Source organism: Danio aesculapii, chromosome 15 (genome assembly GCF_903798145.1).
Source record: "Danio aesculapii chromosome 15, fDanAes4.1, whole genome shotgun sequence".
Lineage (NCBI taxonomy): Eukaryota > Metazoa > Chordata > Actinopteri > Cypriniformes > Danionidae > Danio > Danio aesculapii.
In genome coordinates, this window is record NC_079449.1 from 28,332,314 (window position 1) to 28,351,085 (window position 18,772).

Here is an 18,772-nt window from a genome sequence, read left to right on the forward strand (position 1 = left end):
GTTCTGTGGAACCTCCACAAGGGGGTCCATAAGACGCGACGAGGAAGACTTAGGTAACCTACCGGTGGCGGTGGTTAATACCATCACTCAGGCTAGTGCACCCTCTACGAGGCATGCCTACGCCCTGGAGTGGAGTCTATTCACTGAGTGGTGCGCTTCTCGCCGAGAAGACCCCCGATCTTGCCAGATCAGTGTTGTGCTTTCTTTCCTTCAGGACAGGTGGAGCGAAGGCTGTCGCGCTCCACACTGAGGGTTTACGTGGCCGCCATCTCCGCTCATCATGATGCGTGGATGGCGGCACCGTGGGGAGGCATAACCTCATCATCCAGTTCCTCAGAGGTGCTAGGCGGATGTTTCCACCCCGCCCCCCTCTCATACCCTCTTGAGATCTCGCGGTAGTGCTACGAGCCTACGTGGGGATCCCTTCGAACCACTCGACTCAGTATCCTTGAGATTTCTGTCCTTGAAGACAGCTCTGCTGGTCGTGTTGGCATCGGTTAAGAGGGTTAGGTACCTGGAGGCATTTTCGGTCAGTGACTCGTGCCTAGAATTCGGGCCGGCCTACTCTCACGTTGTCCTGAGACCCCGGCCCGGCTATGTGCCCAAGGTTCCTACCACGCCGTTTAACAATCAGGTAGTGAGCCTGCAAGCGCTGCCCGCGGAGGAGGCAGACCCAGCCCTTTCATTGTTGTGTCCTGATTCGCGCTTGCGAATATATGGGGACCACACTCAGAGCCTTAGATCCTCTGACCAGCTCTTTGTCCATTACAGTGGTCGGCAGATGGGAAGTGCCGTATCTAAACAGAGGTTGGCCCACTGGATAGTGGATGCCATCTCCCTCGCCTTTGGGCCAGGGTGAGCCGTGTCCCCCGGGGGTGAGAGCGCACTCCACTACGGAGCATCGCATCCTCCTGTGCGTTAGCACGCGGCGCCTCTCTGACAGACATTTGTAGAGCTACGGGTTGGGTGACACCCAATACATTTGCAATTTTACAATCTGCGAGTGGAGCCGGTTTTCTCAAGGGTATTAGGCAACCCTTGGTGATTGAGGAAACGATTCGGTTGAGGTGTCGAAACACGCTTGCTGCGCCACTCTCCCTAACCCGGAGATACGTGCGCTTTTTCAGCTTTGTCAGTTTAGTTCCCCATTTCTTTGGCGAACCCTGCAGAGTTCCTCCGAGGCCCCCAGCACCTGACTCAGCGGAGGAGTCAGGTGTTGGCCCGTTACGTTGTCGGCATGCCCGCTGGTCAGCCCGCGTTCTGGGTATAGGTGCCTGCTATGTGTGATCCCCGCTGGCGATCCCATACGTTCACTCAGCCACGGTATAGTCCCCCCTTCTAGGGCAGGCTCGTGTCTTCCCTCCCCGCTAACCATCCTTATGCAAGGACTCCCCATCTCTGGGCTAGTCCATAGGTTGTCACCAGGTCTCCCCTCTGGGTAACAGGTGAGCTCCGCAGCGTCCTCCCTATCGGGACTGAACGCTTTCCCAACGTACTGTCGTATCAAAACGTCGTATCAAAACGTATCAAAACAATTTTACTGGGTTATTGCGACTCCCCGAAAAACATAACTGTTCTGAACAGGTAAGTGAGGGCCAGGGGACACGTTGGAAGACTGTGTCTCGCGGCGTTGTAGGTGCGCTCGCTCTACTGCGTGGCACACCCTTCGCCAGGGACGCAGTAAGGTTCTTTCGTTGTGGCGTTTTCCATAGATTTCCCCATAGTGGAAGTTTCCACATAGCATTGGAGTTCCCCATCCGAAGGGGAACGCTACGGTTACTAAAGTAACCCTTCGTTCCCCGAGGGGGGGAACGGAAATGCTATGTTCCTTCGCCACAACGATTGTCCCTTAGCTGTTGAGCGTGAAAGTCTCTTCAGCTAGAAAAGGATGTCGAGCATGGCACTGGCTGCGTCTTTATAGCATGACTGATTGTCATTGACGCCAGCTGTGCACGCTGACGCTGCCAACTCATTGGCATTTCATTGGCCCGTTTTTATACTCTTTCAGATGATTGGACTCTGACGAAATCCCCATAGTGGAAGTTTCCACATAGCATTTCCGTTCCCCCCCCTCGGGGAACGAAGGGTTACTTTAGTAACCGTAGCGTTTTGCGTCAAAACCAGCTAAATCCACTTGTGCTTTTTATGCAAAACCCTCTAAATCCACCTATTGGTACAAGACATAATAATTAGTTGAAAATCACTAAAGATGCAATTAGAGATTATTTTACCAAACTTAAAACACATACACAAACCACCTGAAATTAAAAATTGATCTGTCAAGTAAGTGGCGGTTCATTCCACCGTGGTAACCCCTGATAAACCAGGGACTAAGCAGAAGGATAATGAATGAATGAAATTTGTTAAGTAAGTGCGTTAATCAATAACATTAAAGATGACTTTAATTAAATCTTAACAATCTGTTGTCATTTCTGATATTTGGGATTTGGAAGTAATGTAGGTAAAGCAGTGTAAACAAGCTTGGTAGATTCAAAAAATGCTGTGTAAAAACATTGTGAAACATCGATATCTGTGCATTGTCCATTACTAAAATAAAAATAAGTAATATAAATAATGTACAGTTTTATACATTATATTTATCTTTTAAAACATAGCTTGCATTAGCAAATAAAACACGGTAGGCCTACTGTGCAAAAAAAGAGGATGTCTCTCAGAAGCTGTCATTTATTCATCATCGCTATACTCAAGATCTTGGTCTCTTTTTCGTCTCGTTTATCCTCATAGCATCCATGCAGGGTAAAAGAACGACATCTTAACTCTGTCTTTCGTGAAAGCAGTTGCTGTTTAATGTATAGTAAATCGGACTCATTCACTGTAGCGTCGCTGCGCAAAAAACATTATGAATGCATTTACACTTCTGTACTACGTGCCTAAAGCATTCACTCAATGTCTTCAATAGCTAATTTTTGCCGGAAATGACGTTTAGCGGCTTTTGCATCTGAACTCTTCATATATAGATATAATAAAAGTTTTAAAAATAGCAGAGTTTTAGAAATAATTTCAGTTGTTTTAGTGCATCGAGTCAAATAAAAAGAAGAAACCTAACTATAATAAGCCAGCTCATGTACATCTAGAGTGTAAGGGTTTCACAGCATTTCAGTGGCATTTGGAGTTAAAAGAAAGGTCATTGAAGCCCTGGTAGGGCTTTCAGCTTGGATCTTACTCTGATTGACCTTTCGCCGGTGGTGTTAGTTTCAGGATTTTGAAAGTTCTCCCACGCCGACCCTGTTCCCCGTAGATATCTGTAACCTTATCAGCAAACGTTCTGGCTTGCATGACCAGCTTTTAACCTGTTGTGTGTTTGAACACCATACAGTACTTGAAGCTATTTTGGATCTTTCGGTTAACAGTGCTGAGGTTCAGCGTCAGTCATTGGAGTTGTTAAGCTGGTGAGTTTAGACTGAATCCCTGGATATATTGGACTGCAGTATGTTGTGAGCTCAGTTTTGGTCACAAAAGTTCTGGTCACTTTAGTCTTTCATGATAAAAATGAACCCTTAAATCAAATGGCTCAGAGTTTGCATCTTCTCTCCGTGTTTGCGTGGGTTACCTCCGGGTGCTCTGATTTCCCCCAGTTCAAAAGCATGCGCTGTAAGTGAATTGAATAGAATGAGAGAGTGTACAGGTTTTACCTGGTACTGGGTTGCGGCTGGAAGGGCACCCGCTGCGTAAAACATATGCCTAAATAGTTGGCAATTCATTCCACTGTGGCGACCTCTGAAAAATTAGAGACTAAGCCATAGGAAAATTAAGGAATGAGTCAAATGGTATTTGAACATTGTACTGTTTGCTCTTTCCCAAAAGAAAAGGATCCAAAAGCATGTGCATGTTCATTTTTTGATAAAGAGCATTTATTGTGTGTGGCCATACACCCATAGCACTTCACAATCATATAAGCAAATCTTTCCTCATTACCACTTGGATAATGCGTCAACAGCCACAGGACAACAGCACCTGTGCTTTACCACACACAAGCTGCAGATGGAGGAGAGACTGTGATTCAGCCAATTCAATGGATCATTGGTAAAGGTTCATTGGTAAAGGCTGAGTTAGGGAATTTGACCAGAACACTGTGGTTACACATTTACTCATGAAGATGAGAAGTGTCATGGGAATTTAAAAAGCCACAGAGAGTCAAGACCTCGGTTTAACATCTCATCCGAAAGACAGTATAGTGTTTCTGTCACTATACCGGGGCGTTAGGACTCACACAGACTGCGGGTAATGTGCCCCCTGCTGGCCTCACTAACACCACTTCCAAAAGCAACCTTGTTTTCCAGTGCACTGAAAAAAATTCATTGAACTTACTCTATTTTTTAAGGTAGCTGGTTGCAAGCAATGTGCATGGGCTGAATTTAAACAAACAAAATAAATGTAGTAATGTTCAACTTAATTTGTTTGATTAAATTCAGCCCATATGGATTGTTTGCAACCGCTTACCTTAAAAAAATGTAAATCCAATGTTTTCAGTGTGTGGACTCCTAACCTGACTCATTACTCTTTACTTTAGCAAGCAACCAGTCTTGAGCTACAGGGTGATATGGCTGTGGCCAAAAGCACCATAAGCATATTGTAAATGTCTGCAATTCTCTTAAAAGTCAGATCTTTCTTGGTGAATTTGTTGATCTAAATGGTTTTCAGGTATTTCTGCCTCTCTCATAAATGCCCAGAAAATGATTTTCAGTCAGTGTGAAACAGAGGCCATCAAGCGGTCATCTAAACCAAGGAACAGGTGTATATTGGAGGAACGTATGTTGTAATATTTTCATTTTGCCTGGCTGGTGGGTGGCAGGTTATAAGCTGGTTTGGCTTTAGTTAATGATTTACTGGAATGATTTGGAAATGGCCCTTGACCTATTTCTGAAGTCACCAAACCACAGATTAAAATCATTTCTCAAAACAAAGAGGTGTACACATAAATAATAGACTGTATTATTTCAGGTAGACCATTTGCTGAAGAAAACAGAATTGCTTCCGTAATGCTGTTTAGATTTTTAGTAAAAAGTAAATAATAATAAATAAATAAATATCATCGCCATTTACTAATGTGTGCATGGTTCTAAAATTTACGACTTTTTTCTGATCACAAAAAGCAAAAAGTCGTTGAAATCTATAGTAGGAGCAAAAAGACAAAAATACTCACTCTCTTTCAGCTTATTCTCTGTTTTAACAGGGGTTGCCACAGAGGAGATGAATCAGTTACTCTGGCATCTATTTTATCAGTGGATGCCCTTACAGCTGCAACAATACAATACAACCCTCATTACAGGGAAACATCCACACACTCTCCCATTTACACACTACAACCAATTTAGTTAATCCAGTTCACCTATATCACATGTCTCATTCATTCATTCATTTTCTTTTCGGCTTAGTCCTTTTATTTATCTAAGGGCCGCCACAGCGGAATGAACTGCCAACTTATCCAGCATATGTTTTATGCAGCGGATGCCCTTCCAGCTGCAACCCATCACTGGGAAACATCCATACACACTCATTCACACACACCACAGACAATCTAGTTTACCCAATTCACCTATAGTGCATGTCTTTGGACTGAAAAAATATTATAAACTAAACAAAAAATACTATGGAAGTCAATTACTGTTTTAACAACCTTCTTTAGAATATCTTCCTTTTGTGGTCAACAGAAGAAAGAAAATCAAATAGATTTTGAATCAGTGGAAGATGAGTAAATATGACCGAATTTTCATTGTAATTTCATTGAATTTTCATGTAGGTTAACTGTCCCATTAAGCCAGTACGTAAATTAGGCCATTAATTATGTATGAATTATATGCCCCAGAGCAAATGAGACTGAGGATTTTCTTTTTGAATTTCATGTACGATCATGTAAAAAGTGTCACATGGATCCACAAAAACAACTAAACATTTTTATTATCCATACTAGACCAGTTGGTGATGCAGCTTTATAAAAAAAAAACATGCACAAGTCTTTGAGACAGTTGAGAATAGATATTTTGGTTGTCTAACACTTACTTATAGACTAAATCATGCATGATCAGCATTTTCATAAAATTCCATTTTTGTAGTTAACACTTTTAAAAGTTGCTCTTGTTGGTTTTGATATATCTGAATGTGTGTATTTGACATGTTTATTCGCCCTTTCATGATCACCAGCGATCTAACCCTCATAGATGGCTGGAGAACATTCACTCGGACTACAATTCTGCCACCATTTGAACTACAACTCCCTTCAGGCACCACACACACATACGCCTGTCCCGGTTCTCCATTGATTACACACATACACAGCTGGGCGCTACTCAAGACTGATTGCATGGACTATATAAACAGCACACACACTCACAGACATTGCTGCGTCTTGTTTGGTACATACCCTGTAACATTACGAAGCCTTTTCCGTGTTTAGTCTCTCTGTGTTTTGACCCTCGCTTTGTTTTATTGTGTATCCTGCCTGCTGCCTGTTTGGACGATTTGCCTGTTATCTGACTATGCTTCTGGATATCCCTGTATGTTACCGTTTGCTCCTGATTGTGACCATTGCCTCCCTGACCATTCTCTGTGTAATAAAGTACTGCACATGGATCCTTAACTCCTGTCACGATCACCAGCGATCGTAACTCCCTAGATCGCTGGTTTCCACATAAGGACTACAAATCTGCTTGTAAATGGACTACATGTTCAGTCATGCCACACACTCACACCTGCTCCAAGTCTCTACTGATTACACTCGCACCACCTGAGGATCGTCAAAGACTGATTACAAACCATTTAAGCAGCACACACACTCATTCACATTGCCGAGTCTTGTTTTCTGTATAGTGACAATTCAACGCGTTTTTCCTTGTCTTGTTTTCCCGTGTTTTGACCTTAGCCTAGTTTATCTTATTGTCCCTGTCTGCAGCCTGCCTTTTGACCTCTCGCCTGTTATAGTGACTACGATTCTCGATTTGCCTTTATACACCTGTTTGCACCTGTGTTGACCATGGCTTGCCTGACTTTGAATAAACCTGCACGTGGATCCAAACCTCAGTTGTCTCTGTCACTCCCCGTGTTACAACTCCGTTGTCCAGCGTCCTAAAGTTACAGCTCTCAATCGATTTATGCAGTAGCACTTCACAATAAAAGTTTCCATTAGTTATTATATTTACTAACATGAACAAACAATAAACAATGCATTTATTACAGTATCTATTCATCTTTCTAATGTTCATTGTTAGCTCTTGTTAACTCGCAGTGAATTCACTAATGTTAACAAGCGCAACTTTGGTTTTTAAGAATGCGTAAGTAATTGTTGATTTATGATTAATAAATGCTGTGCAAGTATTGTTCATTCTTAGTTCACGTTAGTAAAAACAATAAATAAATAACATGAACTAATGAAACATTGTAAAGTGTGAACATTAATCCTGAATGACAGCCGTCTGGCCTCGACTGACTGGTTAAGCAAGAGTCTATTTTTCAAGAGACCTTGATTTTTAACTCTACAAGACCTGCTGACTGTCTGTGTGGATGCTGTGCCATTCGCTGATCTCACCACAGTGCTCATTTAGTATGTTTATGAATATATGTTATGGATATATATATAGATAATATGTTAATTATATTTTAAATTTAATTAAATTAGCCCCCTGAAATATTAGCCCCCTTGTTTTGTTTTTCCCCCAATTTCTGTTTAACGGAGAGCCGATTTTTTCAATTTCTAAACATAATAGTTTTAATAACTCATTTCTTATAACTGATTTCTTTTATCTTTGCCATGATAACAGTAAATAATATTTTACTACATATTCTTCAAGACACTTCTATACAGCTTAAAGTGACATTTAAAGGCTTAACTAGGTTTACTAGGCAGGCAAGTTATTGTATGATGATGGTTTGTTCTGTAAACTATCGGAAAAAAAACATAGCTTAAAGGAGCTGTTTAACCTTAAAGTGGCTTTAAAAAAATGAAAACTGCTTTTATTCTAGCCTAAATAAAACAAATAAGACTTTTTTCAGAAGAAAAAATGTTATCAGACACACTGTGAAAATTTCTTTGCTTTCTAATAATTCAGGGGGGCTAATAAATCTGATTTCAACTGGATATGAGCAATTCCATGCAAATGTCAACCTTGCCATGAAAAAAAAATCAAGTTTTCACCAAAATACAGAAACCGTTTCTAAGTTTTATGTGTAAGTTGGTACTTTACAGCACTTTAGAAATACTCAAAAATGTCTTTGTCAATGTTTCCATACTATTACACTTAATTTACCAAAGTCACACAAGTGGCAATTTCACATCCATAATGGAGAGACGTCACTGTTATGAAGCGGACAGGAGACAGAGGTAAGGAAACGTTAGGGTGTTTATTAAATGACAACAAGGAGCACATGAAGGATAGCCAGGAGGATCAGGAGTGATGTTGGGGTCTTTTCCTCCGTGGCTGGGTAACAGGAATACACGAGGATGGACAGCACACACCAGATACAGCTGACAGAGGATGACACAGACTTGGAAGGACTGGAAGACAGGACGATTCGGGTGGACCAGGAAGACTAGGAGGAATACAAAGAGAACAGGTAAGTAAAGCGTTTGTTTTAGCTGAGGATGACTACGCTGAGTGGTCGCTCAGTTGTCCGCTTTCGTCGAGACGAGCCCGGACAATGAGCGACTGGAGTGCTGTGCTTTTATCTGGTGCTCGTGAATGTGATGCAGCTGTGTGCTCATTAGAAGTCAGGTGATGGTGATCTTCGTGAGTGGGGATCGTGAGAGCCTGACCAATCCGTGACAGTACCCCCCCTCCCCAGGGCCCGCTCCTGAGGGCCGACACCTCCGACGCCGTGGTGGTCTCCCTCTGCCTCTAGGCGCTGGGAACTCAGGGTGGCTCTCATGAAACTCCACCATGAGACTAGGATCGAGAATATCAGCTCTGGGAACCCATGTCCTTTCTTCGGGGCCGTACCCTTCCCAGTCCACCAGGTACTCCAACTGGCCACCACGACGTCGGGAACGCAAGATCTCCTTCACTGCGTAGACGGCTCCTTCTTCTAGGAGCAGTGGAGGAGGGGGTTCCTCTTCGTGGTCAGGCTCTGTGGAGGGAAGAACAGGATCGTGATAGGGTTTCAGGAGTGATACGTGGAATGTAGGGTGAATACGGTAGTGAGAGGGTAATTGTAGTTTGTAGGTGACGGGGTTAACCTGTTCCACGATGGTGAAGGGACCAACAAATCGGGGACTTAACTTGCGAGAGGGCAGTCGCATGCGTATGTCCCGGGTGGATAGCCACACCTTTTGTCCGGGTGTGTATCTGGGTTCTTCAGACCTTCTTCTATCGGCGGTTACCTTGCTTCGACGGACTGCCCTCTGCAGATGTTGATGAGCCTCGTCCCAGACTCTCTCGCTCTCCCGGAACCAGTGATCCACTGCGGGGACATCAGATGGTTCGCCATCCCAGGGAAAGAGCGGTGGTTGGAAGCCCAGGACGCACTGGAATGGCGTGAGTCCGGTGGAGGGTTGCCGCAGTGAATTTTGGGCATATTCTGCCCAGCCCAAATACTGGCTCCAGGAGCTCTGGTGACCACTGCAGAAGGTCCTCAGGAACCGTCCCACCTCCTGAATCTTCCTCTCTGTCTGCCCGTTGGTTTGGGGATGATATCCAGAAGAGAGGCTGACGGCCACACCTAGGAGCTTGAAGAAGGCTTTCCATAGACGTGAGATGAACTGTGGACCTCTGTCCGACACAATATCTTCTGGAATACCAAATGACCTGAAGACTTGATTAAAGATATTGTCGGCTGTTTCAAAGGCTGTGGGAAGACCTTTCAGAGGGATTAGTTTGACAAACTTTGAGAATCTATCTACGATGACTAGAATACAGGTATTACCTTCTGACGAGGGGAGGTCAGTGATAAAGTCCACTCCTAGGTGTGACCAGGGACGGTTCGGAATCGGCAAGGGATGGAGCTTTCCAGCGGGTAGATGACGTGGGCTCTTGGATTGGGCACAGTCCTTACAGCCCTGAACATATTGCCTCACATCCCTTGCCATGTTTGGCCACCAGAATCGTTGGGATACTAGCGAGAGAGTATTGTTGATCCCTGGATGTCCAGTGCCTAGCGAGGTATGTAAGGAGTGGATCAGATCTACCCGGTGTTCAGGTGGTATGAACTGCCGATGAGGAGGGCATCCCGGCGGAGCAGGGGCTTCCGGAGTGGCAACGACTGGAGGAGCGTTCCAGGTGATCGGACAAATGGAGATGTGTTCGGGAAGAATCTTCGTTGGGAGTTCTTCATGATCGTGATGCTCGTGTAAACGAGAGAGAGCGTCTGCTCTTAGATTCTTGGGTCCTGGACGATAGGAAATGGAGAAATCAAAACGTGAGAAGAAAAGTAACCATCTGGCTTGACGTGGACATAGTCTCTTGGCCTCTTTGATATATTGGAGGTTTTTGTGATCTGTGATCACCTGGAACGGATGTTTGGCTCCCTCCAACCAGTGACGCCACTCCTCCAAGGCTAGCTTGATTGCTAGAAGCTCCCTGTCTCCTATGCTGTAATTCTGCTCCGCCGGGCTCAACTTCCGAGAGAAATAGGCACAGGGATGCAGTCGGGGCGGTGTATCATGATGTTGGGATAATACTGCCCCGACGCCGGTGGTGGATGCGTCCACTTCCACCACGAAAGGAAGATTTGGGTCAGGATGAGTCAGGAGTGGGGCCCTTGTGAACTCCTTCTTAAGAAGGCGGAAGGCTGCGGCTGCTTCTTTGGTCCACTCCAGTCCTTTGGGTTTACCCTTGAGGAGATTAGTGAGAGGTGATGTAATCCTGCTGTAGTCCTTGATAAACCGTCTATAAAAGTTAGCAAACCCAAGAAACCTCTGGAGCTCCTTAATGGAAGTGGGTTCTGACCAGGATAGAACAGCCTCAATTTTCTTCCCATCCATACGTATACCGGTTTGGTCAATGATGTATCCCAAGAAATGAATCGACTTCTGGTGGAATGAGCATTTCTCCGCTTTGAGGTAGAGGTGATGTTCTCTCAATGTGTGTAGGACCTCCGCAACGTGTTGGCGATGTTCGGCCTCACTCCGGGAGTAAATGAGGATGTCATCTATGTACACTATTACAAAGTGGTGAAGAAACTCCCGGAGGACTTCATGAATGAAGTTTTGGAATACGGAGGGGGCATTGACCAGACCGTAAGGCATGACCTCATATTCATAGTGGCCAGTAGGGGTCACGAATGCTGTCTTCCATTGGTCCCCCTCACGTATTCTTATCAGATTATACGCGCTGCGGAGGTCCAATTTAGTGAAGACTTTAGCTTCTCGGAGCTGTTCCAAAGCGGCTGGTACCAGAGGAAGGGGATATCGGTATTTTACTGTACCGTTATTTAGGACCCTGTAGTCGATGCATGGACGCAGCCCTCCGTCCTTCTTGGCCACAAAGAAGAAGCTTGAGGCGGCTGGTGATTTTGAGTGACGTATGTACCCCTGACTCAGAGCCTCCCTTATGTAATCTTCCATTGCCTGATTCTCTGGAAGCGAGAGCGGGTAGATCCTACCTCTTGGCAACTGGGCATCTGGAACTAGGTCGATCGCGCAGTCCCATGGCCGATGCGGCGGTAGCTGGGAAGCTCTCTTGGGGCAGAAGACATCATGAAAGGAGCTGTACTCCTTAGGAATGTGGATAGACTGCTTCTCAGGAGGACTCTCGACCGATGTTGTAAACAAAGAAATGGGGTTCCGACCTTGAAGAGGGAGATTTGGAAAACAGGTAGGTGTACATCCAGATCCCCATTTCTTTATCTCTCCTGTGCCCCAAGAGATGATGGGATCGTGCTTCACCAGCCACGGGCGCCCTAGAATGATGTCCATATTTGCACCCTCCAGAACCAGAAATTGAATCCTCTCTTGATGTAACAACCCCACTTGAAGAAGGATGTCTTCGCATTGTCGATGGATACGGGTCGAAGATCGAGTGCACTGGGTTATCGGTTGTATCTGGTATATATGCGAGGACGCCTCAGTACGTAGGTGGAGTTGACGACAGAGGGATTGGGAGATGAAGTTCCCTGCTGACCCGGAGTCGATGAGGGCTGTGACAAGGAGAGAAATAGAGGCAGTAGTTATTTGTACGGTAGTAGTAAGTGGTTTACATTGTTCAATATTCGTACTGAATACACTCACTGAAGTCCGAATGGGACGAAGGGGACACTCCATACGGGTGTGTCCACTGACACCGCAGTATAGACACAGACCCCGGGTCAGCCTCCTCTGTCGTTCCGCTGATGTCAGTCTTCCAGACTCTATTATCATGGGTTCTGGTTCTGGAGAGGCTGTTGACTCAGGCGATTGGAGGAGTGCAGACGAGGGGGTGATGGTGTCCTGTTGATAGGAACGGAGACGATCGGAACATCGGAGAGAATGTTGGATGAATCTCTCCAGACCCATAGTATCATCTAATGTGGCCAGCTGGATTCGGAGAGTGGGTTCCAAGCCGAGCCGGTACGTGGTCAACAACGATCTCTCATTCCATCCACTTGCAGCTGCTAGAGTGCGAAACCGGAGAGCATATTCCTGTGTAGATAGAGTACCTTGCTTTAGATGATACAGCTGCTCTCCAGCGGCTACTTCCCCATCAGAACGTCCAAACACCTCTTTGAAATACTCCGTGAAGGTAGTGATGGAATTCATGACCGGCCCGGCTTGGTTCCAGATCGTCTCAGCCCATTTAAGTGCAGGCCCAGAGAGTAGTGATACGATGTAGGCGATCTTTGACTTATCTGTGGGATATAGAGAAGGTTGCATTTCGAATATGAGGGAACATTGTAACAGAAAACCATTGCACTCCCCCGCTCCGCCTGAGTAGGGCGCTGGTCGGGCCATGGGACTGGAAGGAAGGGCCGAAGAAGAAACTGTGGAGGCGGAAGTGCTCGGTGCTGGTGGTGCGTTGGAAAGTGGAGCTGGTGGCTGTAGAATCCGCTTCAACTGGTCCACCAGCTCTTGAAAGTGATCGGGGGTGCTCATGTTGTCGTCGTTATTGGTCCGGGCTTCTGTTATGAAGCGGACAGGAGACAGAGGTAAGGAAACGTTAGGGTGTTTATTAAATGACAACAAGGAGCACATGAAGGATAGCCAGGAGGATCAGGAGTGATGTTGGGGTCTTTTCCTCCGTGGCTGGGTAACAGGAATACACGAGGATGGACAGCACACACCAGATACAGCTGACAGAGGATGACACAGACTTGGAAGGACTGGAAGACAGGACGATTCGGGTGGACCAGGAAGACTAGGAGGAATACAAAGAGAACAGGTAAGTAAAGCGTTTGTTTTAGCTGAGGATGACTACGCTGAGTGGTCGCTCAGTTGTCCGCTTTCGTCGAGACGAGCCCGGACAATGAGCGACTGGAGTGCTGTGCTTTTATCTGGTGCTCGTGAATGTGATGCAGCTGTGTGCTCATTAGAAGTCAGGTGATGGTGATCTTCGTGAGTGGGGATCGTGAGAGCCTGACCAATCCGTGACAGTCACATCCATAACGACACTTTTTCCTCATAAAAGCAAAAATATTAAATAAACTAAAATCAATCATGTATGTTCTATAAAGAGTCAACTCTTATTCTTTTGATTATCATTATTTCTTTTTGGTTGTGCAGTTTAATTCACAGAATTTCTACAAAGTATGTTGTATACTGTAAACTCGCATACTTTTTTGGTCACATTCATAATCGCATGTTTATTTTCCTCATTTAAGATTCAAAACATGTTTACAGATTGATATTTTTCTGATCTCATAACTCTGTGGTGAGTTGTTCTGGAAAATAAACAGATGTTTCAATATAATGTTAACATATACTTTCTCTGTGAATTTATGTTTTGAGTTTTTACTGCAAATGTCACATCCATAATGCTGGAATTGCTCAAATATATAACTATAACTTTTATGCAACACAGTTCAAAGAAACCTAAGAAGCCAAAAAAAAAACAGACATAATGTCACAAAACAGAATGCTCAAGCATGCATACCTGTTTTTCTCATTGCAGCAGATCTTTCTTCATGACCTAATCTTCAAGTCTAACATTCACATTGGTTTTCAACAGTTATTCTATTTCTCTTCTCACAGGAAGAGGAGATGCCAGAGGAAGTGAACATTGATGAGCTGCTAGATCTACAGAGTGATGAAGAAAGGACACAGAAGCTTAAGGTATCTCTCTGAAATACTAAAAACATCAGTGCTCCTTGTCTCCGGTATGATGTGTGTTTAAATCAGCTTTATGGAACAGTTCTTATAGAAATTATTTTCATTTTGCGATAACAAGCCAGAGGGTTAGAGATCAAAATGAATATGTTTGGCAAACTATTAAGTTTTCCTGCAAGATCCATCTCAAATCTTGTCTTGCCCAAAATTACCATTGAATTACCATTGTGTATGAAATATGCTGTATAAATAAACTTGCCTAGCCTTGCCAGTAACAAAAGCAGAATCAAAGCATCGCAAACGATTATGAAAGACCATAGAAATTTAGTTTCAGCAGGAAAAGAATCTGCATTACTTTTTTAAAATTAAAAATACCATGCAATTCTTTTGTGAATGGAATTTTGCAGTATTTGCTATAATTTTTTTCATCCATGATGCATATAATTTTATTTTAAACATGCACCTTCTATATTCAAAATAGCTCCTGCAATGTGATTTCTTTTACTAGCACAAGAGAGTCAATCACATAAAATCCACCAATAACAAACCACAACCATCCAATCAATTCCAGATGGACAAAATCAAGTCCCGCTCTACATTGTTTTTTTAATAATCCCCTTCATTTAGATGCAACAATGGGAAAGACAGCACTATCGCAATGTCTGTTTGGTGCCAGACTCATTTTTAATCCCTGATTTCTATTCGTTACAGGACATCCTTCATGCTTGCAGTAACAACACAGAAGTAAGTCTATCTCAACCCTGTTCTGCTATATTTTATCATCACACAGTGGGAAATAAACATGACCTCCCTTTGTCAAATCCTTTTATGCACTCACATTAGTTTTAATGTCAAAATAACTTCGTGTAGAGTTTATGGCATATGTACAGTCGCTAGCCACTTTATTATTTTGCAGGTACTCCTACCTGTTAAAGTGAAACTTTACTGAAAAATGTTCATTTCCTCATTCTCCACTTGTTCCAAACCTGTTTGCATTTCTTGCTTCTGTTAAAATCGAAGGAAGATATTTTGAAGTATGTTGGAAAGCAGCTACCATTGACTACGATAGTGTTTTGTTTTTTTGTTCCTACACTCTCAGAAAAAAATGGTACAGTGGTGTACCAAAGAAGGTACAAACCCTTGCCACTGGGGCAGTAGCTTTTTATGGAACAGAGTTGTACCTTAATACAAAGAAACAAATTTGTTCCATTGCAGTTTGTACCTTTAAGGACATGATTTGTACCATGGGAAACCAATATGTACCTTTGGTTTTTAAAACCTGCAAATACAATATTGTAACTTCATCAAAGCTACAAATCTGATCCATGAAAGTACCACTACAGTGACGAGGCACTTTGTACCCTAACAGTGTCAAAGGGTCAGAAAGGTCCGACCCTTCCTATCTGAACATACAGCTCAACTCATTGTTCAAGCTCTTGTTCTCTCCAAACTGGACTATTGCAACTCTCTACTAGCCGGGCTTCCAGCTAATTCTATCAAACCTCTTCAGCTGCTTCAGAATGCAGCAGCACGAGTGGTCTTTGATGAACCCAAAAGAGCACATGTAACTCCGCTACTCACCCGTTTGCACTGGCTGCCAGTTGCTGCTCGCATCAAATTCAAAGCTCTGATGTTTGCTTACAAAGCGACCTCTGGCTTTGCTCCTTCATATCTGTTCTCACTTCTGCAGATTTATGTGCCCTCCAGAAACTTGCGTTCTGTGAATGAACGTCGCCTCGTTGTTCCATCCCTAAGAGGGAAGAAATCACTTTCCCGAACTCTCACATTCAATCTGCCCAGTTGGTGGAATGAACTCCCTAACTACATCAGAACAGCAGAGTCACTTGCTGTCTTCAAGAAACGACTAAAAACTCAACTGTTTAGTCTCCACTTTCCTTCCTAATCTTAACTGCCTCTCTGGCTATACCACTAACTGTACTCTCTCTCTCAAAAAAACAAAAAACAAAAAAAAAACATTGCTAATGCTTTGCTTCTTAGACTTTTACACACCTGAAACTTGTCTATAGCACTTGTTCACTGCTGCTCTTATAGTTGTGTAAATTGCTTCCTTGTCCTCATTTGTAAGTCGCTTTGGATAAAAGCGTCTGCTAAATGACTAAATGTAAATGTAAATGTTCAGCTCTGCACAAGACGTTTGGCCATAGGAGAAATGGTCGTGCCATACTGAGCCTGGTTTCTCTCGAGGTTTTTAATTCTTCACTTTCGCCAATTGGTGAATTTTTTCCCTCGCCACTGGCTTGCATGGTTTGGGACCTGTAGAGCTGCGCATCGATGGATTTACAAATGGCTATACAAATAAAGGTGAATTGAATTGAATTGAAAAATGTGTTCCTTTAAGAACTATTTAAAGATGTTTTGCTTTATCCAAAATGTGTCAATTTATTTTCAGTAAATATAAAAAATCAAATACATTACAAATACAAAAAGTTTCTTTTTGTGTAAATGCACCTTTTTCATTTACAATAAAGAATAAAAAATACTTTAACATCAATCAAAAGATCGATAATTTCTTTGCTAAACATTTGACAACACTTTTCACAAAAATATTACAGAAATACTTTCTCCCATGTACAATACAAAACATTTCCTTTTCTCCAATTTTCACATAATACCTTTATAATCACTTAAAAGTTCATTTGATTTACTTAATTTTAAAATAGACAGAATTATGCAAAAGTATTGTAACGAGATATGCACAATGTTTGATTCGCTTTACAATACTAAAATGTCTGCATGAACACTTTGCACATGCAGGACTTTTGCCAGCTCACGTGCATAGTGGAAAGCAAACGCCTACAGGTGCGGATGTCAATAATGAAAATGTATTTATCAGAAAATGCTTACCAAATGTTTATTAAAAATGCCTTAAATGTTTAGTATACAATACCTATAGTTTTGTTTTACCAGTTCTTTTGTATTATAGAACTTAATGATTCATGTTTATGAGTTTCTTTAAGCAAATGCTTTTAAATGATGATTCTTGTTTTAATAAGGAAATTATTCATAAAATAACTTTGCCTTTCCAGTAATTTTTTTTTCATAGATATTGTAATTAAAAAGGAGTTGTCCAACACTTCTGTACCTTTTTATGAGAACAATTGTGTATCTTCATTTTAATTGTACCACAAAAGGTACAGAACACTGTCATAAGAGGTATTTTCTGTACCATATAAGATACAAAATTTACAAAGGTACAAAACTGTTCCTTAAGGAACATTATTTGTACCACCGTGTACCTTTTTTCTGAGAGTGTATATAACTGTCAATGACCGCTGGTTTCCAACATTCTTCAGAATATCTTCCTTTTGATTTCAACAGAAGAATAAAAATCCTAAATGTAAGTGAAATGATACTCATGAATGGGAGTAAATAGTGAGTAAATCTCTTTGTCTAAAAATCTAAATGAACAAATCACATGAAAGCAACTCATTTAGCTAATGTGGTCAAGGTAAACTGCTAAAGTTTATTCTCTGCATCAGAATTAGGGAAAAAAGATGATTTAAGTGACTTTGTACATGACATGATTGTGGCTAATCTGTGTATTTAAAATAAACTACTGATCTGAGATTTTCATGCACAGTCATTTCTAGGGTATACAGAGAATGGTCTGGAAAAGAGAACATATCTAACAAGTGGCAGTTCTGTGGGTGAAAGTCTCTTATTGATGAGAGATCAGAGAAAAAACAACATACATGATCCATGGCAAACTTGTATCAATGGTTAATTGTTGCTGGTGGTGTAATAGAGTGAGAGATATTTACCATGGTCTTGTTGCTGACCATGTCTAGCCCTTTATGACCACAGTTTAAACTTCTTGTGACGTCTACCTCCAGCATGATAACACACCGTCATGACACAAAGCTCACCTCAGAATTTTATAAACATGACATTAGATTCAACATTATTTAAATGGCCTCCAGTCACCCCATGTCAATCCATCAGAGCACCTTTGGATGTGCCGGAATGGGAGACTCGCATCACAAATGCGCATCCAACAAATCTGCCGCAACTGTTTCTGATGTTGCTATATCATCTCATTATAGACTAAAATATCTCTTTGCTGCATCTATGCCACAAAGAATTTCAATTCTGTTATTAGTTGCTCACCCTCATCTCATCCCCATCCCTTGAGGCCTTAATTAATCTTCAGATCACTAATTAAGATATTTTAGATGAAATTCGAGAGCTTACTGAAGGCAGTGTTCCAGGGATCTTCAACAAAGTCCAGAAAAGGAACCAAAAGGCATTCATTGTGTCTTCAGTGGTTCAACTGTAATCATACGAAGCTTCAAAAACATGTCAATATGAATCTGTTCACCTATATCTTCTCTTCCATATCAGATCAGGATGTGCATTTACTAAAGGCAGTATGACTTATTTCCATTAGAGTCAGCAGTGCAACACAAAAGCGTATCATTGCCTGTATGAAAGTAAATGTAATCTGATGTGGAAGACATCAAATTTAATTGGAGCTTTGTATCATAACAATTGAACTACTAAAGTCACATGGATATTTTTTGGCTCATTTTTTGATTTTGTCTCTGGTCTCTGGTCCTTTGCTGCAAA

At 42.5% G+C, this 18,772-nt stretch overlaps 1 protein-coding gene across 1 annotated transcript in view; it reads left to right on the top strand.

Annotated features, from left to right (window-relative positions):
- Window positions 1-18,772, top strand: part of ppp1r14ab (protein phosphatase 1, regulatory (inhibitor) subunit 14Ab) — a 41,959-nt gene that overhangs the window by 21,312 nt on the left and 1,875 nt on the right. Inside the window, exons 2-3 of the mRNA XM_056474286.1 lie at window positions 14,111-14,191; window positions 14,897-14,929. Of these exons, the coding sequence (XP_056330261.1) occupies window positions 14,111-14,191; window positions 14,897-14,929 (114 nt within the window). The remainder of the gene's footprint in view (window positions 1-14,110; window positions 14,192-14,896; window positions 14,930-18,772) is intronic.